This window comes from Pollicipes pollicipes, unplaced genomic scaffold, assembly GCF_011947565.3.
Source record: "Pollicipes pollicipes isolate AB1234 unplaced genomic scaffold, Ppol_2.1 Scaffold_3087;HRSCAF=3621_pilon_pilon_pilon, whole genome shotgun sequence".
Taxonomy (NCBI): Eukaryota; Metazoa; Arthropoda; class Thecostraca; order Pollicipedomorpha; family Pollicipedidae; genus Pollicipes; species Pollicipes pollicipes.
This window is the reverse complement of record NW_023596225.1, coordinates 4,656,125-4,680,785: the sequence shown is the minus strand read 5'-3', so window position 1 is coordinate 4,680,785 and position 24,661 is coordinate 4,656,125. Positions and strand designations below refer to the sequence as shown.

General features: G+C 59.7%; 1 protein-coding gene across 1 annotated transcript in view; it reads right to left on the bottom strand.

Moving 5' to 3' along the window:
• Dhc36C (Dynein heavy chain at 36C) overlaps positions 1 to 24,661 on the bottom strand; it is a gene marked incomplete in the record, with an annotated part of 72,630 nt that overhangs the window by 23,511 nt on the left and 24,458 nt on the right. The window contains 24 exon segments of the mRNA XM_037212333.1: positions 178 to 406; positions 918 to 1,075; positions 1,790 to 1,910; positions 2,855 to 2,984; positions 3,324 to 3,553; positions 4,076 to 4,234; positions 4,507 to 4,647; positions 4,871 to 4,984; positions 5,714 to 6,028; positions 6,897 to 7,017; positions 8,010 to 8,101; positions 9,052 to 9,199; positions 9,803 to 9,954; positions 11,170 to 11,345; positions 12,171 to 12,294; positions 12,978 to 13,175; positions 13,482 to 13,580; positions 14,665 to 14,784; positions 19,756 to 19,887; positions 21,355 to 21,534; positions 22,692 to 22,863; positions 23,200 to 23,360; positions 23,837 to 23,950; positions 24,342 to 24,476. Of these exon segments, the coding sequence (XP_037068228.1) occupies positions 178 to 406; positions 918 to 1,075; positions 1,790 to 1,910; positions 2,855 to 2,984; positions 3,324 to 3,553; positions 4,076 to 4,234; positions 4,507 to 4,647; positions 4,871 to 4,984; positions 5,714 to 6,028; positions 6,897 to 7,017; positions 8,010 to 8,101; positions 9,052 to 9,199; positions 9,803 to 9,954; positions 11,170 to 11,345; positions 12,171 to 12,294; positions 12,978 to 13,175; positions 13,482 to 13,580; positions 14,665 to 14,784; positions 19,756 to 19,887; positions 21,355 to 21,534; positions 22,692 to 22,863; positions 23,200 to 23,360; positions 23,837 to 23,950; positions 24,342 to 24,476 (3,721 nt within the window).

Genomic DNA, 24,661 nt, shown 5'->3' with positions numbered 1-24,661 from the left:
GACCCCGAATATCCGTGATGCACTACTGAGCTATTCACCATGCAAATACAAACGATTTCACAAATCGTTAAAAGAATACTGCACGACTTAACAGGGCTCGACGTTACAGAGATGTGTCATGTTGCAACAGTGTGGCTGGGAGATGACCGGTTTGGTCGGAGCGCCAACACCACTCACCCTCAGCTGCAGTCGAGGCCGTCTTCACCTTGTTGGGGTCGAACTCGGGGTTGGAGACGAAGCGCTCGCGCAGCACCTTGATCACCTTGGGCGGGATGTTGTCCTTGTCGAAGTTGATGAGGCCGTCCAGGAACTTGGTGTCGGCCAGCAGCTTCTTGGAGGGTCCCCAGTAGTCCTCCACCATCTTGCCGCTGCCGTTCGGGTCCGGGATCCTGTCGGCCTTGACGCCCTGACCAGGACGAACGCCGAGAGCGTCAGCGCCGGGTCAGGTCAACATGGGCCCAGCTGGCTACCAGCGGCCGATGGTCGACAGACACTCAGGCGCCGTCCACATGCCAGACCATGCTCGAGGCGCTCAATTTCACGCAAAAACGCTGGCATAAAGGTCCCAATCAGTGACCATTTTTAGTTCACCCCAAGATGGCGAAATGACACCATGAGCGCATGGCTTTATCTGTCAGACACATTAGTGCACGGACGTCCTGCGTTCTTAATCAACACGAGACTCTGGGTGGGGACAATATCCTAATTCACGCTAGATTTCTGAAGTTGGTTCCGCGACTTTCCCCGCTACGAGTAAAGAGATCACTCCCCGACGGCCGCTCCGCGTCGTCAGACATCCCCGAGCGCCGCACCAGACGAGGCGGCACTGCTGGCGGCCACCGTGGTTTGGCCAGCAGCACCACTTCACCTGCCGCCTCGTCTACCCCGCGCGCCCTCGTCGACGCGCGCGACCCCACCTTGACGATGCATATGGCCTCCATCACGAGACGGACGCCGGCCGGCGGGCTCTTCATCGACTTGACCAGCGTGATGTCGTTGGGCGTGAGCGTGTTGAGCGCGCTGAGCGCCGACTCCAGGATGGGCATGGCCTCCGCCAGGTCAGCGTCACACTCGTCTGCCGCCCAGCCCCGTCACAGAGTTAGGCGCACGGCAGGCAACCGAGAATACGGCTTGGTGACGGTACTACACTTCAGGACATCGATGTTAGTTACATTTAGCACTCGACCAAAGTCGGTTTCACCCGGACTGTAAACCGCTGACACATCCGACACTAAAGTCGCAAGCTGGTAATTTGAGATCAGAATTGACGACATTCCGCGCTGCTGCTCTACGAAACCATAAGATCATATGCCATTCTTCACGATCATATGTCATACCATGCATTCTCTGAAACCGTGTTTTCCATATGATCAGAATGGGAAGCCAGTTGTGTTGATGTTCTCCGACACCCGGCTCACTTGAGTGTCAGCCACACTCGGATGAAACAATGGCGTGTCAACAACATCCCTTTTTACTGTTGTTGGTGTACCATGCTGACATCTACCAGTTGCCGTAATCAGGTGTGCAGATATCTACTTACAACTTATGCGACCCATGCACCACTGAACCCTTCTGCTAAATGTAAATTACTGTGGGACGCCCCATGCGTGCGGCGTGCCGCACGCATGGGGCGTCCCATAGTAATTTACAATCTGCTGCATATCCCTCTCTACGTAGGTACGGTCTAGTCGTAACACGGCCTCAACCGCTCGCCAGTGGCATCAGTCTGAGCTCAGAGTCACCCCACGCTCTGCAGAACAGAGACGAAACAGAGAAGTGCCCGGTCAACCTTTGATGGCCTGGGCGGCGCGCGCCTGCTCGTTGGCCACGGCCTCATCGCCCTTGACGACCCGCTCCACCTCGGCCACCTCCACAGAGTCCTTCTCCACCTGCAGCATGATCTCGTCCACCTGGAGCCAGGATAGGTGTGCATCAGATAAGCTGAACCAGGGACGCTAGGGATGAGCAAAATCAGGGACGTCAGAGATAAGCCGACTCAGGGAGGCCAGGAACAAGCCGACTTGTGGACGTCAGGGACGAACCGAATCAGGGACATCAGGGACGAGTCGAGTCACGGACAGACTAGCCGACTCCGGGACGTCAGGGACGAGCCGACTCGGGACGTTGGGGGTGAGCCGACTCGGGTACACCAAGGACAAGCCGACTCGGGTTCGCCAGAGACCAGCCGACTCAGGGACGCCAGGGAAGAGCCGACTCGGGTACACCAAGGACGAGCCGACTCGGGTTCGCCAAAGACCAGCCGACTCAGGGACGTCGGGGAAGAGCCGACTCGGGCACACCAAGGACGAACCGAGTCGGGTTCGCCAGAGACCAGTCGACTCAGGGACGTCAGGGAAGAGCCGACTCGGGTGCGTCGAACAAGGGTGGAACCGGCACAACGTACGGTCAAACAAGCACTGCGTGCACATGCATATGGCAGGTTTCGGTACTGCTGTCTTAAGGGCGCTAGGGAGAGCTCATCAGGGAATTGTTTTCGGCTGAAGGCACTCATAACGTGACCTATGCTTTAAGCATCGCGCAACCGACAAGATCAAGCAACAAACATCGGCACAACGGAGCAAGCTTCAAAATAACTGTGACCGCGAACTTATTGCCCGGGATTGTGGCAGTCTCCCGAACCTGTAATTAGCCGAACGACTGAAAGGTGGCGCTGAGCGCCCGATATCACTGCCACCACAGGCTGTCCCCAACACCCTTATGCGACGTGCACCGCGGCACTGGCACCAGACTAGGCCGCACGGCGCCGCTGCCGGCCCAGCCAGAGGGCCGCCAGCACATCATGTCACGGCTCCGGGCGAGAGCGCGAGCGCGTGCCGCTGGGCCGGCGGCTCACCTGCTTGGAGGCCTCCACCAGCTGCGGCTGCAGGTCGGTCAGGTCCTTCTGCATGACACTGATCTCGGAGGCGGCGTTGGCCAGTTTTTCCAGGCCCACCTCGTAGCGCGACTTTTGATTAAGCACCTCCCTGTGCGCCAGGCGGGGCGAACGTGAGCAGGACGGCGCCGACGGTCAATACCTTAACTAGAGCTTCATGATCGCTCCACCGTTCAGAAACATATAAAGCTCCTTGCATCCATTTCAGGGACGGTCATCGATCACACCAACAGTGTTTGCTAGTGGGGTATGGGCTAAAAGGTTCAGCAAACGTCATCAACAGTATACTAACAACGATGGTGTCCATGGAATTGTGTATGACAATGTATCAAGTCTCTTGCTAGCCCTCTGTGACTTAAACTCGGAACACATATCACGCTATTTCGGCCGTGTACCAGGCCCCGACCCCAGCAAAGATTTATGCGCTCACTTTCTGCGTTTGTCGAGCAGTGTCTTGTAGGTGGCGATGAGCTCGAGGTAAGACGTGGGGGTGACGTAGTTGTGTCGGCGTGTCAGCTCCAGGAAGCGCTTGGAGAGGTCCTCGGTGGACGTGTGGAAGTACTGGCAGAGGTGGATGCAGCCGGCGCGCTCCTCCTCCGACATGGCTACCTCGGCCAGGAACTGAGTGGCCACCGCCTCCAGCGCGTCGGTCGGCCACGGCTGTCCGGCAGAGGTGGGTCACGTGCGGGGCGGCGGGGTCACGACCGGCGCGGCGGGGTCACGGTCGGCGCGGCGGGGTCACGATCGGCGCGGCGGGGTCACGGCCGGGGCGGTGGGGTCACGGCCGGCGCGGCGGGGGTCACGGCCGGGGCGGTGGGGTCACGGCCGGCGCGGCGGGGTCACGGCCGGGGCGGATGGTCACGGCCGGCGCGGCGGGGTCACGGCCGGGGCGGTGGGGTCACGGTCGGCGCGGCGGGGTCACAGCCGGGGCGGATGGTCACGGCCGAGGCGGCGAGTCAGCGCCGACGCACGAGACGCAGGCACTCACAAAGCCTCTGCTCGCAATCGGCGGGAGTTACTGACGAATTCCACTGGAGCGAGGACATACAGCTGGCCGTTGATGACTATGGGACCTGTGTTTTCAAGATCTATTGTTTAGCAGCTTGCACTGCTTGACGCTGGACTTTTAACGGTTAGCAGACGACCTAAGGTGCTCCTGAGCGGAGCCGACCCTCCGCCGACCTGGAACCAGTCAATGGTGCAGCAGTTGACGATGGCCGGGAAGCGACGCAGCCGATCGCGGAACGCGTCGCCGATCGGCGAGAACGCCATCACCACGTGCAGCTGGTCCCGAACCCGCTCCACGAACATGTTGAACAGCGCCACGTAGCTGCCGTCCGTCTGGCGGCAGCGGCGCGAGGTCAGATACCGCCGCGGGGCGTACACAGTGGACGCCGCCGGGCGCGGGGCGAGCGCCGCCAGCGCAGAGTCCGCCTCACAGGACCTGCACGCTGGCTTCGAATGGCACAGCCCCTTGCAGGTGCTCACCTGCAGTGACATGACGAAGCCTGCTCTCCCAGCCCAAGCCACCCCCGGTCAGGGCGGCCGGGGTCACACGGTCGCGGCCGCACTGTGCCGTGTGCTGGAGGCGCGCGCGGCGCTCTCGTACGCACCTGCATCGACTTGTCACGCTGTCGGTCGATCACGCGCATTTTCTCGCAAATCTCGATCTTGTCCTCGAGCGCGAACAGGTTGGGCACCTCGCCGGCGTTCAGGATGTTGTTCAGGTCCTCCACCATCGACTCTTCTTTGATCTGACGGGTCAGCCCCTTGTCAGCGGCCAGGGACCTTACCAGGGCCCGACCTTACATGGAGCGTGAAATCCGACATCTCACCACATTCAGAAACGTGATACAAGACTACGTTAGAACAGTCATCTCTCTTCCCACAACTTCCCTATGCCCACCTGCGAGCCTATTGTGTCTGGTAGCAGACATGCACGCCTGGTTGGGCTGTTCAGTCCACACTCCACCTCACCTGCGTGTCGGTGAACAGGAACACCGAGTGTCGCTCGCCAAAGCCGGCCTTGCTCAGCGTGCTGCGCAGGTCGTCCAGCCACTCGTTCTTGCCGTACGTCTTGGATATCTCCACCTGCGGACGGACCGCGCCAACGGAGCGCCAACATCAGCGGAGCGCGCCGCGTCGCGCAGCGTCGCACACCAGCCGCACAGTCCACCACGACAGAGACGCAGAGGCGGCCCCTCCGGGCCCACCGGCCTGGGCGCCGGCCGCTGTCGGGGTCAGGTCCGTAGGCAATAATCCACGCTGGGCTCCAGGGCGAGGCAACAAAGCTGGTTACCTCGCAGTAAGGAAACACAAAACAACCCGCCAACCTCGACGCCATGGCATATGGCCACGGCAGCGCGCTGAATGTCGTGCAGAGCACGGGTAGCTGGTAAGCTCGAGAAGGCAAGCACGCTAATTATCCAGGCTGAAGTCCGCCAGTCCCCAACGTGCACCAAACGTTCGTCCAGAATGGCAATTTCGTGCAGCACCGTCTGCCCTTACGAGCAGCGTTGCCAGGCGCCCGTGAACGCCAACACATCGACTTTGGACGGATGAAGCCAGCCGAGCTGGGCCTGGCGACCTGCGAAACACCTAGAACAAGCCCCTGCCGCACCCCAATCCGGCATGTGTCTCCTCACATCGACCTGAAGATCCCCCCCCCCCTCACAACGATCACCTGGACTGGGCCCCTCTGACAAAATTCGTTGACCTGGGTGAGTTCACAGTCACACATTACCGCGCAGCGATCTCGCCAGCACCCACTCGCTTGGAACGACCCACCCGCCCACCGCCCGGCCCGGGTCGCAGGCTGACCTGGAACAGGTCGCAGTCGCAGATGTGGGCGGCCAGCCGCGTCAGCGACTGTCGGCCCGAGCCGCCGACGCCCACGAGCAGCGCGTGGCCACGCGGCTGCTTCAGTACGCGCGCCACACGCGACAGGTGCTCGATGGCGAACTGGAACAGCACCAGGTTCATGGGCTTCTTGCTCATGTTGTTGTACTCGATCAGGTAGCCGTCGACGACATTGCGGAGGTAGTCGAGGTCCTCGATCTCCATGTAGTTGCGCGGGTCGGCCTTGGGGTCGGAGAAGTCGCAGTACATCAGCGCGCGCAGGTCGTTCTCGGTCACCTGGCGGCAGGGCGCGGCGTCAGGGGGTGGAGCCGGAGCGTCCGCTGGCGCCGCCGGCCAGGACGGCGTCCGGCCGCGGCGGCCGCTGAGGAGAGAAGCGCGACGTTGGTGTCACGACTCTGCGGATCACGGTGTCGCTAGGGCGGCTGTGGCTTTTCCACCAGGTCACTGCGCCCTCAGTGCAACTCCCAGCACCTCCAAGTGCGAGGGAAACCCTAATGTCCAGCTTGCACGGGCTGCAAATCATTCAAGGTCCCACTACCACGAGCCTGATAGTCTGACAAACCTGCGTCTGCCGGTCTGACTTCTTCAAGTCCGCATAGAACCTTCCCTCCCACCACCAAATCACAGCCCCATCAGTCAGTCTTGCCACCAGAGCACAAAACGAAAAGATCGCCCCCGAGTCCGGGCTCGGAATGAAGTCAGATCAGTGAGTCATGACCGCTCCTCATTCCAGCCCGTAACTAGAGCTCGAACGTCAGGCGGCCAGCCCGTCACCAGAGCTCGAACGTCAATGAGCCAGCCATACCAACGGAGCTCGAACGTCAAACGGCTAGCCAAACCGGCGCCGCTGGTTTTTTCTTGATATGGTAGGAAAGGCATTCGGTTGCTGGCTCTTAGGCATAATGAGCCTGAGAGGCTCATTGAGGGGCTAATGAGGGGCTTGTTCTAGGTGATGAACCATGCCGTCCTTCAGTACGGCTTTGTGTGACAGCGACAGGCGGCGCGTATGTCCGACAGTCACGGTCCACTTGCAGGCGACCCTCCCCGAATGAGTGTTGATGAGGCTCAGTGGCACTCTTCCGCCTTGCGGTCTTCCCTTGGGTAAGCTATGCACCTGCCGCCGCGTAGCTGCCACTCCCCCCACCTTGCCGTCGGCGTCCGAGTCCAGCCGGATCAGCAGCTCGTCGAAGTCGTCCTCCAGGTTGTCCTTGGCCACCTGGCGCAGGTGTTCCACCAGCCAGGCACGGTCACCGTCGTCCACCAGCCTGCGAAGGCGCCATATTGTTCCCACTGGCGCCCACCGCGGCGCGGGCGAGCGCGGACGCAGTGCACACAAACACACAAAAACATTGTCAAAGTGTGCGTGACGCCACCGAAGCACCGCCCGATGAGCTGGATTGGGTGTGCACGCCGGACAAAGTTATTGCCCGGCGTGCTAATCGAGCTCTGTTTGGTGTTCGGTTTGGACTATGCACCAGCGCGTTAACCCATCGCCCGCAGCGTGGGACACACCGCACCGGCGCCACACCGCACTGTCGTCAGCGGAAAGCGGGCCTCTAGTCGCAGTGCATCTTTCTCAAGACCCGATTGGGCGGGGTGGAAGCGGTAGTGACGACCTGGCCGTGTCACGCGTTGAACAGCTGTACAAATGCAGGTGTTATCCATGTGAAAGATCGAGGTCGCAAATCTCAACACATGAGACACTAAGACGCATTAGTCCCCCCAAAAACATTCGCTTCCAGAGCACAGCAGAAATTAGCTGGATCTTGTCTTGCATTCGTGTATCGCTGGCGTTGTTCATAAATCACAGAGCACGAATGCATCATTAACGTAAAAGCAGGACACAAAATGGACCATCATCTCGCGTGTCTATTCCCATGGCAGTCCAAACCCGGCACTGCATCGCTCGTGATTGCCGAACTGGAAGTTTTGGCCAACAGACCAGGGGCGTGCCCACATAACATCCGTCACGTAACGAATGGAAGCCAAGAGCGCGAGTCAGACTGTTGACTGAAATATCACCTCCTCTCCTTTGTCGGGTAGCCAGCGTCATACAGGTGTTTCTCTGATGATCGTGATCCTTAATGCATCGAGAAGCGTAACCTTTGTCGCATCGCCTCCGAGGCGGACCGTCAGCCTCAAACCGCGCCTCCGAGGCGGACCGTCAGCCTCAGACCGCGCCTCCGAGGCGGACCGTCAGCCTCAGACCGCGCCTCCTAGGCTGACCATCAGCCTCAGACCGCGGGTCCTACCGTACCTGTCGTAGTACACTCGCAGCACCTCGTGCACCCAGAGCCGCTTCAGGCTGGCCAGGTCCTCCACAGCCTCCGGCACCGACAGCAGCACACCCTGGGAACAGCGGCACCGGGCACGACGTTGAGACCCCAGCTGCGGTTTGGTCGGAAGCGACGGGCACAGCGCCCCCCGACGTCTACTTGATGAAGACACGCTACCTTCTAGGAGCCTGGCACAGGCGACGGGACACGGGACGACAGCGCCAGCTCGCAGAAGGGGCCGCCGCGGTCTGGAGCCGGCAGGCTTTGACAGGTGCTTACATCAATGGCACCGGTTTCTGATGCACTGAACGCAGGGAGAGGATGTCCGGGTGCGGGAAAACCCGTCCATGCATGGCTGGTGCTGGCTTGGACACTAGCTGCCCGCATCGCGGGACCGACAAGTGCGCACCTGCATCTCACGGTCCGGTACAGAGGCAGAGCTAAGGGGGGAGCCCCCCCCCCGACCCCTAAGCCCGCGCTTTTTGGCACTGCGAATGACTCCTAAAGAAACTGAGCAAACAACGTGATGAGCTCTCACTGACCTCCCGTCCTTTCCCCCTAAAGAAAATTCTGGTCACGCCCTAGTTCAGAATGCAGTGTTTGCATGCCGCAGTGTATAAAGTGACAGAGGGGCGTCACTTGTCTGGGGCGTCGGCCGGACTGTGTGAGTGGACTCAGTGAGGTCCCGACCGACCACGCCGAACCCCAGACCAAACGGCCACCTCCAGACCCGTCCAAACGCCCAGACGCAAATAATGTGTCCTGATCCATCCACTTCCATGCGAACTATGGAGCTAGTGTTATATTTGCGGATGGTAAAGCTGCGTTAGTTTCAAAACGATGTTGTGAAAACGATTTGATGCATGTCTGTGATCAGTCGCAACAAACAGGGTTGTAGAGTGTTTTGTACACAATGTATTCCATTACAGCGCATGATGATCACAATGATGATGACTAATAACGTTGTTCATATGCTGCAACTACAGGTCGCCGTCCCCTGACTTTGCCACGACCGTGTCCCACCTGCATGACGCGTGAGAAGTCGCGCAGGTTGAAGAGGTAGTGCGACTTATTGGGCGTCGGCAGCAGGTTCTCCATGGCCGTCTTGTAGACGGTCAGCGTGGCGCCCACCACCTGGTCGATGCTCGGGTCAAACTCCTTCCCGAACCCCCTGTGGGCCAGAGGGGGGGGGGACGGTGAGACGGGAGTAGGGCATCTCATCACACGTGCGCGGGAACATTGCCGGCGGCTCATCAGGGTGCGCTACATGGGCTACACGTGTGCCCGTCCGCCTGCACGAAACACATTTATGTGGTTGATATTTGGCACTGCCCAATCCACTAAACAGCTTTGTTATGAACGGTATCCAACATGTAGTCCCACGATGACAGTTGTACCATTTTCTTATTGCGCCACATTTGTATTGCATGCCCGCTTGTGGAGCCGTCACGTGCTTACAAACAGTGTAGGAACTGAGTTACCACCGAGCGAAAAACTAGATGTGCTTTGAAATAACAGCACGCAGACGTTGTACAGTTGGGTGGCGGTGAGGATATAAAAAGCATAAGCTTTTAGTTAGATGCCCATGAAAAACTTGTGGGATGCAGCCTGGTATCACAGAAACGTTATTCCGGTGTCCAAACATTCCCTACTCTGGCCAGTAGATCTCCCGAAGCAGTGTAAGCAAGTGAAAATCCATATCTGTCACCCATGGCCGCCGCCCTTAGGGCCAGCAGATCGCCACAGCCCGGCCGGCGGCCCATCGCACGCCCACCTAGTGTCCAGGTGCCACAGCATGATACGCGAGAAGATGATCTTCATCGTCTCGTCGTCGAACTCGTTGATGCTGATGAGGTTGAAGTGGCGCGTGAAACGCGGCGTCACGAAGTTGCGTCCGCCGCCAGGCGGACTCATAGCCGACATGATCTGCCCACGAGAAAGTGCTCTGTCACAGCCTGCCGCCGCCGCCGCCGCCGCCGCTGACGCACGCAGCGCGGGACTGCCCAAGAGCCTCACTGTGGCCATGGGCAGGGCGTGTTCTACGACGCCGTGGATGTGTGCAGGTCGCACTAGGGTGCGCCACACTGCGACGGTACGGAGGCCGCTTTGCGGTGCGCTCCGGTGTGACGGACGGACGACACTGGTGTGTATCGTGGCTGTGACGGCGGGGCGGACAAACCGTGTCGTGTACCGTCGTGACGGACGGACGCCGTGCTGTGACGCGTCACGCTACCGTATACTGATACTGCACCCTGGTGCGTCACATGATTGTGACGGTGCCGCGGAGACAAGCTGGAAGGCGTCAGGCACACTAGGCACCGCCACACGCGAGCCTGCAGTCGCCACATTACAGCCCTGCAGTGCGTCGCCCTGGCCAGACGCGGGCGACACACCGGCACGGTGCGGGGGCCCAGCGGGAGGGAGGGAGGGAGGGAGGGCGTGACGGAACCTCAGGGTGCGTCGCATGCTTGGTGAGGCACGATGAGCCGCACTGTCACATTGTGACAGTGGGGAGGACACACCGCGCCAGTGCAGAGGACGCACTGTGGTGGTTCATTGCGAAGGCACGCAGGACGCAGTATGGCTGTGTTGGGGACACCTCTGTAATGATGCACAGGATTATCCGTATTGTGAAGATAGCTATGGAGGACGCGCTCGACCAATACCACAGGGCACAGCGCAATACAGCCTACTGCGAGGTACGAAGACGCGAGACGCCGTGTCCTGCTGTGAAGGCACCCATTGCAGCTGCCACGCAATGGATGTGCGAAGGACGCACTGGGGCGGACCGCAATGTGACGGCACTAGTAACAAGTTATCACATGTGTCACTCGCACTGTAGTGATACACCCCACTTTAACAGAACAGAAAATCCCACTGCACTGGAATACCCCAACGTGATATATACCCACTTCTGCCAAACATATCCTTCTACCGCCTCAACGCACGAAAGTAAATCGACCACCTGGCGGGCCAAGTCCAATAATTCCCAGGTCTGCCGCGCAGTCCGAGCCGCCACTGCCACCCGCAAAGCGCTTGTGTGGCAGCCTGACCTATACATAACGAGCGCACCGCACCGAGCGAGCCCAGCGGGTCGTCGAACGCACCGCCGGCACGCGTCTGCCGGCCGGCGCCGCTGACCTGCATGTCGATCAGCTTGAAGGGGCTGACGTCCTTCCTGTCGTACCACATCCAGTGGTCGAGCCACTGACGCAGCAGCTCGATGGGCGGCTGCGCGCCGTACGTCTCCTTCAGCGGCATGTTCAGGTCGTCGACGAACACCACCAGGTTCTTGCCCAGCGGCGGGCCCAGTACGCCTGGCGACGGAGGCGGTGAGCGCGTGCTGTGGGTCCGTGGCGTCTCGTCACGACGCCCGCAGTGGCAAGCCGCTGCACTCTGCTGATGACTGCGAGGACGAAGTTCAGTGCCTTCGCAGTGCCAAAACCATGGCGGAGTGAGGACGCAGCGCGGTACAGCGACCCAGCACAGTGGCGGCATTTGTTAATCATCCCGACACACCCAGCCACTGTCCGTCCTTACCAACCAGACTGAAGGGCGAAGGATGTAGCTGGGAGCCAGCTCTTCTCGCTGGCTCAACAGAATGTGTTGTGTTCCGCTCCCGATATGACCATTTTAGATCTGATATAAAGTGATTGCATTAGGGGCACCCATTGGATTTAAATACAGGTACCTGATGATCGTATTGACAATCGATATCACGTAAGAAGTGCCGGGGACTTGAGTATGACTGTGACCAATATGTCCACTTGTAAGAACTGTACTTTATTAATCAAATCATTTGTTCGCGCTCAGAATCAAGGCATTCACAGCACTAACCGCATCACAAGTTCCGGCACCAAGCCCACCCTCTCATCTGCGCTGCTTTACTCGACTGGCTAGCCAGACGCCGGCAGCCGCACTGTGGTGTGAGCGACCGCGTCCCCCCCCCCCCCCTTGGCCTGGCCTGTGGCCAGCGGCCACCTGGGCACCTGGAGTCCGGTACCATACGACCCGGGGAAGGAATCGGCTGACAGTGGACGAGTCCGGTGCGGTTATCAAGATCTACCGTGTATCGTTAGCGTGCAACAGTGACACTCACACCATCCGATCGGACAGGCGTGATCAAGCCGTTATTGGCTTACCTTTGCGTCGTTTATCCAGCTTGCTGACGATTATGTCCTGTGTCTGGTTGGCTGACGTCTGCGCCGAAAAGTTGACGATCAACGGCAGGTACTTGTCCTTCTTCATCTTGTTCAGCATGAAGTTCTGTCGGTAACGATCACCCGCGGTCAGCCGCAACAAAACGACAAAGCGCCTCAACGAAAAGGATGCCCTCCCTCGTCCACCTGTTTGGTCTGAAAAAGCAGTAAACGTCAGATGGATGTCAAACTGGCATGGGACGGAACAGTAGGATGAAGGCAATTAATGCCCAGCGCTTAGAGACTCCCAGGCTACACCTCACAAGCCAAGCCACAGCGCCGTGGTACGCCAGGTGAGCACGGCGCGCCAGCTTGGCGTGTGGCGGCCACCGCTGCACCGCGCCATCGCCCGAGACGGCGCCCTCGTGCCGTCGGGGCCGCGCCTGACCTCTGCCCTCGCTCGGAGGCCGACCACCGCCGTCGCAGACCGTGTGGCTGGCCGTGGGGTCAGGTTAAGGTCACTGGCCGTGGCGCGGGCCAGCCTGTCCACACCCTTGTGCTTTGTGTGTGAAACGCCACGTGAGAGGGCGGCCCGTGGCGCTTATTAATTGGCGCCCTCCCTTGCAGGCGGTTGTAAATCCCGCGGAAATGGCACGATTTTAATTTATGATTTGCTTTAACAATTACCGGAACATTGTGGAGCAACTGAATCGGACCATCAATATAAATCACGCCCTACAGTTACAACGCTCCCAGCAAACGCGCCGACAGCAGCACGCGAGGCGAGACCGACTAGGCCGAGCTCCTTACGATGGTGTAGATGCTCTTGCCGGTGCCAGTGGGGCCGCAGAACAGCACCGGCTTGCGGTGGTAGACGAGCAGGCGCATCAGCTCCGTGTAGCGCACCGTGTCCACGGTCGGCACGATGATCTGGTTCACCTGCATGTCGCGAGGGATGCTCGGCAGCGACTTGAGCGCCACCGTCCACAGCTCCCAGAAGCCGTGGTCCTGCGCCGGACGGACGCCAGGCGTCACTTCCTTGGGCGACGCCGGAGCTGAGCGAGTCGCGGTGACGCGGGGCGACACGTCACGCGGCGCGTGCATGACGTTATGGTGAATCTGTTCCGCGCTGCCCAGAGTGCGCGGCGGTCATCACCAGACGGTCTGCGCTATGCCGCGCTCAAGCACCCGCGTCCCCAGCACCGGTAGTTCGGTGGTGACGATGATCAGAAACCGTGCCGAGGGTTCGACAGTGCGCGATTTGCTGGGACCGCGGCAAGCGCCGGGGTGCGGCCGCCGACATGTGGAACTTACGTCCGGCACGAACTTGTAGTCGTACACTCGTCCTTCCCTCGGGAATGGCAGCAGGAATGTTCTGCGGGGCGGCGCCACCTCGTCCATATGAAACTCGATCTACAACGTTTCAGAAAGACACTGGGTGCCTCAGACAGCAGGGTCCAAGACATGCATCAGTGTGTCTGATATCGACGTACGACAGTGCGCACCAAGAACGCATTGCCCAACTGTGGGGCTTAACAGCAACATACGCAAGTTGACATGCGACGGACGCGTTGTTAAGAACCGTGTGATCCGCCACCAGGGATATCAAACAGGCAAAATAGACTACGGCGGTCGTGACGGTGTGACGATTTGACTTCCTTAACAAGGGCATCTTTACGCAACCCGGAGTGCCCACTAAACCAATTCATAATTATGTTTTCCTGCAATGAGTAGAGCATTCTGACTTCAAAACATAGCTCTTAAGCCCCAACAAATCCCGAAACAGTGACTATCGTCATTTTCGCGCTTTGTCTCGTGCCCTAACACTGGCCTAAAACGCTGCTAGACATGAACCGCCACCAGGTGGCACTCGCATCCCATGGGGGCCAGTCATTGCGCCTTACTTGCGCAATATCATTAAAGCGTAAAGAGAAAACGTCTGACGAGAAAGATGCCAAGTAAATCAGTAGATTACGACAAAAATGTCCACGCATTTCACTCAGCGGAGTTTCTTTCCATGAGCTTGATTGCTTCCATTACCGAGCACGGGTCTCGTGGCAAAACAAAAGCTGGTTGTGCCCCACTTTGTGATCCGGTGGACAGCTGCCTCGTCCTCGCACGGTCGAGCGTGTCGACGATAGGACATGTGACACAACAGTAACAGCTGCAGGCCAAGATGTATGCCTTTAAGTACAGAGGGTTATAGGCAAGGGGAGGCACCGGAAGTAGGCGCCCCCCCCCAAAAAAAAAAATCATGCACTGATATGCATGTATCTAGGTGTCCAATAAAAGCCAATTAAAGGTAGACATGTAGAAATAGTTGGAATGAAAACATGTTGTTTGAACTATGTTTTTTGACGTCCCTCCAAAAACGGCAAACAGAGGGGCGAAAAATTGGGCCCTGGTCGGCTGGCCCACGATGACGTCGCTCGTTCAGTTGTCGCGTCACTGCGGCCGCCATGTGCTGAGGACGGCATCCATTCATGACGTCACTCACCCGCAGCTGCTCCGTCACCGTGGCCGCGATCAGCTGGCGCATGATGACGTCAAACTTCTCGCGGCCGGCATCGTCGCAGGAGCCGCCGAACGACCAGACGCAGGAGAAGAAGAAGGAGCACTGGCGGCAGGGGCGGACGCCGGTCACAGCACACCGGTCCATCCCTGATGCACCTGGCCCGTCTGGGCACGGCCGTCAGGCGCTTACGAGCTCAGGTGCAGCTGCTCACAGGACTAACCGGGCTTGTTGAGCAGGCACACGAAAGAAAATGCATCAATCGGAGCACGGATCTGGCCGTCTGCTTGCCTGGCAGGGGCGGTTAGACGTGGGGATAGTGTGGGCATGTGTGGAGGGGACCGACTCGCTATTTTATGCCAATTCCATCTCGCTAGCGTTCGCCTGAGAGCTAACTTCTTCGAAAACTAACGATCGTTTGGAGGCTTCAGATATGTTTCTGAAGTGCTTTCGGATCGGTTATTTCCATAATAGTGGAAAAATCTGCCCCATGTTATACATAAATCCCTTCGGCGATCAGCTAGCTCTGCGGTCAACTTCTCAATTCTAAAACCGGAGATCATCGAATGGTCGGGTCAACTAGGCGTTGTTTCTGCCCTCGGTGCAGGTTTGCTAAATAACGTTCTCTCAAACTCAAAGCATTCACCAAAACTTCACTCGTAATGGGTTTATTTACTCAGAAGGAGACCGGTGACTGATTCGGAAGCAAAATAGAATCCAATACATGCCGAACAATAAAACACACCGACGTAGCACGGCCGCGGCAGTACCCTGGCCGATGCGAAGATGCCTGCATACCGACGGAGACCGGCAACTCGCTGCACGAATGCCAGCTACTAACTCCTGTATTCGTAAACAGCGGCAGCCGATGCCCAGCCATTTGACGGCATTGAGCGTGTTATGTTCTCAGCATGTACCGTCTAGGGATACGCGCAGCAATGCCAACCCCTGCGTGGTCTGGTTCTCTTCTGGGCCTCCGACACACAGCCCCGATCTCATGCGGAATGCCTGCATCTAACACTGATCGGAGCATGAGCAACAGCGAGCGGTTGTGCAAAAGGCGATAACTAATTCGAACGAGTTATTTGTGTGGACACGCACATAAAGCGCTTTTTATCATACTACTCTTGAGCTTGCAGAAAGGGACACACATCCGCGAAGCAGTATTGTCGTATCAGAGAAGTGCAGCAGCACTGCTTCCTCGTTAATCGATGTACTTGAGGCAAACACGGTAGCAGCCGCCGCGTAGCGCCGAGACATGCGGTCAACGGATACGACCCTTCGCTAGTCTAGTGAACCGCAGCCTGTCTTCTGCAGAAAGGAGGCAACCACTCCATCGGCGTGTCACGGGACGCACATGCCCACCGACCGCTCAGCTTCGCCAGCGGCTGGCGAGCGCTGCATCGGCGCGTCACGAGACCCATATGCCCACCGACCGCTCAGCTTCGCCAGCGGCTGGCGAGCGCTGCATCGGCGCGTCACGAGACCCACATACCAACCGACCGCTCAGCTTCGCCAGCGGCTGGCGAGCGCTGCATCGGCGCGTCACGAGACCCACATGCCCACCGACCGCTCAGCTTCGCCAGCTGCTGGCGAGCGCTGCGAAGAAGACCGCATCGACGAGGATGTCCTCACTCCCCAACGTCCCCCAGTCGCTGACCGAATATGATAATCTCGGAAACAGACAGGTTCCGCCTTGCCCGCACTACATGCACGTAGCGGCCCTGCACGGGCTGCCGGCAGGACAGCAGGTGCGCCATTGACGGGTCCGTGAACTTGGCCATCCGGCGAACGCAGGGCGCGGCCACGCCGGCGTGGTACTGGCCGGGCTCCGAGCCCACGTATATGACGGTGCCATGATTGCTGTTCTTGTGACGCGGACCGGCGACGAATATCACGGCCGTGACCTGGTGGGTCGCGCCGAGGTCAATCATGCACCAGTGCTCGCCGTGCCTGTCTGGCGTTCCGACACCCGTGGTCATGTTGCCGTCGTTGACCTCGCCGACGTTCGGCAGTGTGGCTCGTAGCCACGAGCAGCGGGCCGGCCTTCCGGGAGCCAACGTCGCGCCCACGTACTGGCAGACGTACGGCAGCTCCCGATTGCAGGGCAGGTCATTGAGCATTCCGTTCGGCCTCAACTGCACGCAGTCCTCTACGCCGTTGGCGTTGTTGGGCTCGTTTGCGCCCCACGCGGTCGTATTCCCCATCGGCTCGCCGTCGCTGTGGATAAACTTGCCCTCGACGCCGGTGTCATCGGCACCAATCCAGCCGGAGAGAGGGTCGGGCAGCAGGCCGGCGGCCACGAGAGCCCCGCGCGTCGCGTCATCACGACCCGGCCATACGATGGCGTCGAGGCCGGCGCAGTCCAGCGTCGCCTGGTTGTAGGTAGCCGCGCTCCTGTTCAGGTACCAGCCGTCACCGACGCGGGAGAACTGGGGCGGTGGTGTGGCCGGCGGCGGCGCCAGCCGCAGCACGAACGTCTGCCAGCCGGCGTCGGCGGCGACGCTCTCGTCCGTCACGCCCGTCGAGTACAGGCGGCACGCCTGCTGGTCGGCGACGGCGGCCGGCGAGAATTCGACCGACAGACAGCGAACCTCCTCCCGGCAGAGCTGGCTGCAGGCGGCGGCGTCGGCGGCCGGCTCCTCGCGCAGCAGGGCCGCCTCGCTTGGCCGGCCGCCGTTCGCCGGCACCAGCTCACCCTGCGGCCAGCAGCCGGCCGCGGCGCTGCGGTTGAAGTTGTCCAGGCAGCGGCAGACGCCGTCCGCGCAGGCCGACCAGGGCACGGCCAGCCGGCAGTCGGCGCTGCGCTCGCACGGCTCGTCCAGGAAGGCGACGCCGGCGCGACTGGCCGCCAGCCACGGCTCAGACGCGTCCACCAGCCGGCCTGGCAGCGGCCGGTGCGCCGCCAGTCGGCATAGGCCGCCCCGCGGTCGGAAGCTCGTGCCCAGACAGTCGGGTCGGTGCAGACAGCGGTGACGGCACGTGGCCTCCAGCAGGCCGGTCTCCTCCGCCAGCACCAGCTCAGGCGGCAGGGTCTGGTTGAGCGGCTGGGCGGGACTCATGCGGTACGCCCGCGGCGGCACCTGCAGGCCGCCGCCAGTCACCTGCTCGGAGAAGTACTCGAGGGAGCCAGGCTCCGAGCCGGCCGCCCGGCCCAGCCCGGCTAGCAGCGCCACCAGCGGCAACCACGACATGGCGACCACTGACACCGGCCGCCGCTGCCACCGCCGGCTGTCGCTAACAAACCAAACACCGTCCTAGCAACGCGTCCCAAATGACGAAAGCCCAGGGAGTCGGTGCTCGGGCCGGTGTTCGCTGTGGCTGGCGGCAAACTCGGTCGGTGTTGGCACGAGCGGACGTTCGTGGCCGAATACGCCGTCATGCCCGCCACTAAAACGGACCGCCGCTTGGCAACCCATGTACGTCACTTCCCTCTTGTTCGATTACGGCTGGACTGTTTCGGTACCGCGCACGCCCTCCACGTGAGTCACGATGCATGACGCACGCCATGTCGCCTAATCAAATGGCATTTAAAGTACGTTAGTGGATGCTTGGTCACTAGTATGTAGGCGTAGGTGATCATAATATACCTTGCTCGCACGATAAAGGACTCCATTGCAGTAACTGACGACCGCATTGAAGGCCACACAGCTCGTGTGGGACGGGCATGCCCCAAGTAGGCGCGGTGTTTAGAGGCCCTCACTGCCAATGTGCACACTAGCCTGCCACCGCGTCCAAACCAAGACCTCACGAGACTTGGGCGGGGACCGATGCGTCCGATGATGATGCGTCTATCAAGTGACTAGTAAACACAATCACGTCACTGCCAGGAGGACAGCGAGGCCTGTCGGGGCGACGAGCAACAACAGCCCAACAGTGGCGCTCTAAGGCGCTCGCACGACCGACATTCGACCACCTTCCCCCCGCACCCGCACGCACACGCAACACGCACACGCACACACCCACACCCGCACACACCCACACCCGCACCCGCACCCGCACACACCCACACCCGCACCCGCACCCGCACCCGCACCCGCACCCGCACCCGCACCCGCACCCGCACCCGCACCCGCACCCGCACCCGCACCCGCACCCGCACCCGCACCCGCACCCGCACCCGCACCCGCACCCGCACCCGCACCCGCACCCGCACCCGCACCCGCACACACACACACACACACACACACACACACACACACACACACACACACACACACACACACACACACACACACACACACACACACACACACACACACACACACATACACACACACACACACACACACACACACACACACACACACACACACACCACACACACACACACACACACACACTACCGCACAAGCCTGGGGTTCTAAACATTCGGCCACTGTGTCCCTTCCCCAGGCACATCAGGGCACGTCAATAAACTTACTGATCACAGGCGGACGCCAGATCACCGAAGACGCACAGACTTTCACTGATCATTAAATCCTTCACTTTTCCCTACAAAGTGCAAGCAGGGACCCACAACTAGATCAGAGTACGAAGTATGTGATCCTAGCCCTTCCTTCTTCCTACCTCTGAAATGCTGGCATATAAAGCCATCTGAGATGTCGGCGCCCACCGTCGTTTTCATCAAGGCAGGCACGAGCAGGTCAAACATGCGTTCCGTTCTCCCCCACGTTGTGTCGAGCCGACACCCATCACCCACACCCTGTCACCCGGCTACCACCGCTTGCAGGCGCGTGCTGAGCAGACACGACGGACGCCATTGTGACAACGAGACGGCTGGCTCTGGGCTACCACGCCGTATCAAGCCAGCACGAGACGCCTCGCGCCTCGGCTGCGTAACAGCGGTCGGCCCAGCGCGACTCAGCAGTGCACGTGTTCCAGCCCGGCCGACGGCAACACGGCGATGGCAGGTTACTCCGACTCCGGCCCAACTCCAGACGACGGCCGGCCCAGCGCGACTCAGCAGCTCACGTGTTCCGGCCCGGCCGGTAGTCAGACTCCAACTCATCTTCAGATGATTCCTGACGTCCGACTCTGGAGCCAACATGGCGATCGCGGGAGACTCCGACTCACCTCCAGATGAGTCCTGACGTCCGACTCTGGAGTCACTTTGAGGTGCTTGTCATCCTCATAGCAGTCCATGAAGCAGTCGAAGAGGTTCATCAGCGAGTGCACCAGGTTGATGTCGGTGGTCGGAGACAGCTCCTGCGATTGGAGAACGTCACACGGCACTGGTCGCATTGTGCCGCGATGCACATGGGCTATAAGAACGCTGATCCTGCGCGACTTCCATCTACCGTGGCACGGCGGAGATAGCCGTAACCAATTCGCGGATGAGAAAAGGAATCGTATTTTGTGTTCATATTTACATGGCTTCCAAGTGGGAGACCGCAAGCACATAAGCTTGTATCACTAATAACGTTTTACTAAACATGCTAGCAAAATCATTTCCGATGGTCTACAACTCATGCGCCTGTAGCAAGATAGGGCATACAAAACAAATCGCCTGCTTTCATCAGCCACGTTTCCAACAGTCGGATGCAACAATCAATGCATATGTAGATCATGCATATTATGGTGGAGAAGACAACGAACGCAGATTGCACGGCCGTTGTCAAATTAAACCAAATCAGCTTAACGACATGCATGTATCTCCGTGGACCAACACATCCGACACCCGGTCCAAGATCAGGTAGCGCATGTGCGACCATCAATCACGAAGGCTGTGGACAAAACAACGCACCTGGCAGCGGCTCCGATGAGTGTGACTGCCTGTCGTTAACGACGAAGCGTAAGCTAGAATGACGTGCACAGTGACGTCGACCAGAACCCAAATCCATGGTTCAAATGACCAGTGCAGTCGTGCGGACCCCTCACACGGAAGACAGAGTATTTACAGCGGCCGGTGGCGCCGTTCGCCACACGGCATCCCCAAGTCACGAACTCGACGCCAAACGCCGCGCCAAGGCGTGCGTGCGATGTAGCGCCCGAGTCGTGCGGGAAGTGTGGTGCGTCCGGGCGGCAAGAGCAGGCAGGTGCAGGATCGCCTGTCAGTGTTCGAGCAAGACTGACACTACGAGAGGGCGCGACCGTACCTCGTCCGCCAGATCCGCCATCAGAGGCGGGTCCAGTTTCATCCACTGCTCGCAGCGCGCAACAGACGGCACAGGCGTCAGACACCGCACAGACACGGGCGCCGAGCGGCGCCGCCCGGCCAGTGCGGTCGGCACCCACCGGTGGCTTTAGTCCGCGCCGGTGGCAGCACCGTACCCGCGCCGCACAGGCCCATCCACAACGCAGGTGGGGTAGCTGCCCGCCATCCGTCCGTCCCACCCATGGCAGCCGAGAGCTACCACTGAACACGAGGCAGCAGACGGAGTCCCGCGACCGTCCTCCGAAAACGGCAGGCACCGCGATCGCCTCCAACACCGCAGCGACGCAGAGCCAGGCCCCGGCACTGCCTGCCTGCCTGCAGACAGACGCTGAACTCTCGGCGCTGCCGCCTCCGACCGCCGCACCCCGCACCGCTGCCACGCGCCCAGGGCCGCCGGCGAAGACCTCCAACCGGGCTGGCCGGCGGCTGGTCGGCGGCCGGCCGAACGCCGCCCGTGCCCCCCCCCCCCCCCCCCCTCTTCCTCCCGCTCCCGCTGTGGCCGCGCCTTGTCAGCCCACCTTGATGCCGGAGCGGCGGATGAAGTTGAGCAGCGGCGGCACGAAGTATTCGAACATGTCGGCGATGATGGTGCGGTGCTGCTCGGTCAGCGTCTCGGGCAGCGTGGCCATCCAGGAGGTGAGATGCGGCCGCCAGCCGAGCGTGTTCGGCTCAAGGTAGATCATGCCGCAGCGCGACACCTGGCGGCGGCCCGGCATGCGCCTCAGCACGCGGCGCGGACGCCGGAGGACGCTGACTGCCGTGCTGCGATCAAAAGCTAAACGCGGCGCATTTTGTGCTGGCGCGTCACCACGCTGTCCGACTAACGGCGACGGTCTGCGGTCTGAATGGTCCGGCACACTGCTTATGAGTATGAGATAGGCTGAGGCTGGCGCCTATTGGCCGAGCCAGATTTACTTTTAGTCCTTGGGAGGGGGGGGGGGGGGCTGAACCCCTCCCCTCAATGCTGACCAGGTTTGAGGAGCCCTCCCCCCCCCCCCCCTCCAATGTCTCTCTGAGCCTTTTCAACGCATATGAAGGAGGGAACAATGGCTCGAATACGTGAAAAAATGGTATAGCTACAACTTAGGCACATTTTACGTTAGGTACTTAGACATAAGTTTGCTAGTATCACGTGCATTTTGTACCAAATAGCATCCTGTAGGCAGCATATTTGTGTTATGCTACCCCTTTCATATGCTAGGCTCGTCTGCAAATGTTTGACAAGTTTTCGCACGATAACGCCTGCATTGATGTAAACAACAACTGACTCCAAAATGCGTCAGTTTTTAAAAGTGCAAGGCGGCCCCGGTAAAACTTAACAAATGTTTCCCCTAACATTGGTACGTGCACTTGTCGCACGATCGTTTGACTGGCAGCTGAATGGTACGGTTCGATCAGCGAAGACCGCAGCTACCAGTGATTTCTTATCAAGTTTACCAAGACTTTCTTCTGTGAATTACGCCCCATTCTCAGTGTTTCCACAAAAAGGCAGCCTCACATCGCCGTGCAGTGGGATACGATTCCTCCGCAGCAAACTAATTTTGGACTCTACGAAAGCTTTTTAACTTCCTTTTCGTTTCAACATAGCGGACACACAATGACTTGGCCGAAATCCGGAGGATATAATTTTTTTGGGCAGGCTGTCACTGTTTTCGCCTTAGCCCCCCCCCCCCCCTCACACACACACCTACTCAAGAAAGCGACACCATGGGCCGAGCACCGTCCGTGAGCCAACTGACTTCCAGTCAGTCCACAACAGCTGTCAGACACTCGCGCCCCGTGCCGTCATCACTGGGGCATCTCTGAAGCGAGATACAGCGCGGACGATGGGAGGGAGGGGGGGGGGGGAACTGACCGTGGCCGGCGAGGCAGCCTCCAGATCCATCGGCTCGAAGATGAGGTTGGTGGTGGGCGACAGCTGGATGATCTCGCCAGACATCAGGCACAGCTTCTTGTTGTCGTCCAGCACGGTGTTCATGTTCTCGATCCAGATGGCGTCCACTGGGCCGTCGAACATGAGCCACTTCCTGGCGGTTGGTGACGCACCGGCGTCAGCGGCGGCGCACGGCGCGGCCACGCTCGGGGCCGGCCCGAGCCGGTGCCAGCCACAGCTGCCGCACAAGTCTGGGCCCAGCAGACCGTCGGGTGTCCGAACGGCCTGCCACAGCCGCCAGCAACACAGACACGGTCTGAACCACGCGTCACGCGGATGGCTCGGCGTTGCGCCCACAGCAGGCGGTGTGGGCGGCATCTCTGAGCAGACGGCTGGCCCCACCCCCACCCCACCTAACCCCTGACACCCCGCGGCGGCGCGCCGACCGGCACCTGCAGCCGGTATCCGAGGCCGCCGGCCGCCAGCTCACCTGTCAGGACTAGGGTCGACGGCGAAGGCGCGGTAGCTGACGGCCAGCACGCCGTCCGTCCACTCATGCGAGGCCGGGTCGAACTGGCCGTACAGCTGGCCCATCGTGATCGCCTTGGGGTTGATGACGGTGATCTGCACCGAGTTCTCCTCCATCTGCTCCTGCAGACGGTGGGCGGCAGTCAGCGCGCGCACAGGGTGGCTGAGTTCGGTTGTTAGGCTGTGGTCAGCTGGAGGCGAAGGGGTGCTTAGACCGCTCGGCTACACGACACCCAAATTAGCGTGGCTATTCGCTACGGACGCCTGCCGAGTTTATGTACATCGCTGATGTGGTGATCGGGGATCGATCTCAAAACGTGTAAAAACAGAGAAAGACATGTTCTTGGTGGGGATGATAAGTCCTGAGGAGAAAAGCGCCCAGCTGAATCGAATCTTTCTTTCACACTTACCTGCTCTCCGCCTCACCAGATTGCCACAGCTCTATGTCAGCACCCTCAGTAGAGTTATATGGGCCATCGCTTCTAACCTCCAGAGCGTTGTCTAAGTGGAGCGTGGCAGGGCGAGAGCCGACCCCCTCTGGCTGTACGGCAACCCCGCCCACCACCGGCCAATCCTCCCCCCCCCCCCCCCCGGCGCACCTGATCGTGGAGCTTGCCCAGCGCCTCCGCCAGCATGCGATAGGCACAGGTCTTGCCGCCGAACGGGTAGCCGGTGATCATGAAGCCGTGACGCACGATCATCATCTCATAGATCTGCGGTGGCCGCGTGAGGTGTGAGGCGTGAGGCGTGAGCGGCGCCGGCAGTCACGCGTCGGCCTTGGCTCGCGGCACAGCCGAGGGTGGTGGTGATGACAGGAAGAGGAGGTCGAGCTTTTGGGAGCTTATTGGAGGGGCACGGCACGATTTTAGACTAATTTCGCCACACGGCGACGAAAAGCACCACGTTGAACTTGAAACACGTTGGGGTTGGGGAGATATTCTCACCCGAATAAAGCGTTTCATAATGGACCGCATGTCGATTTGCTGCCACAGATCATACAAGCGGACGGTCTGTTCGCGAAGCATGTGTAGAGAACAGAATGGCTTCTAGCCTTACGTCAACGCCTTTCGCGTTCGTGCAATGGAGACTGTGTAGCGGTTTCACCTGTTGTATCTTCTCCAGGAAGTAGTCGGTGCACTGCAGGTTGGCCTCATCGCAGCTCTCCTGCACGGCTGCGTTGAAGATGCTGTAGTCGGTATCAGGCAGGTGTATGCCCGGGAACAGATCGGAGGTGATGCCCTGCCGACGCGAACAAACGACACCGTAAAGGCTACTTCACCAGAACTGTACACTCCGTTACAATATCAATTTCAGGTGCTGCAGACCTTTGTAGTATTTTACGTCGCTGACTTCACAAGCGTAACAATGCAACATCTGAGATACCAAGGAAGAGCGAATACAAGAAATCACCGTTCTGCATACAA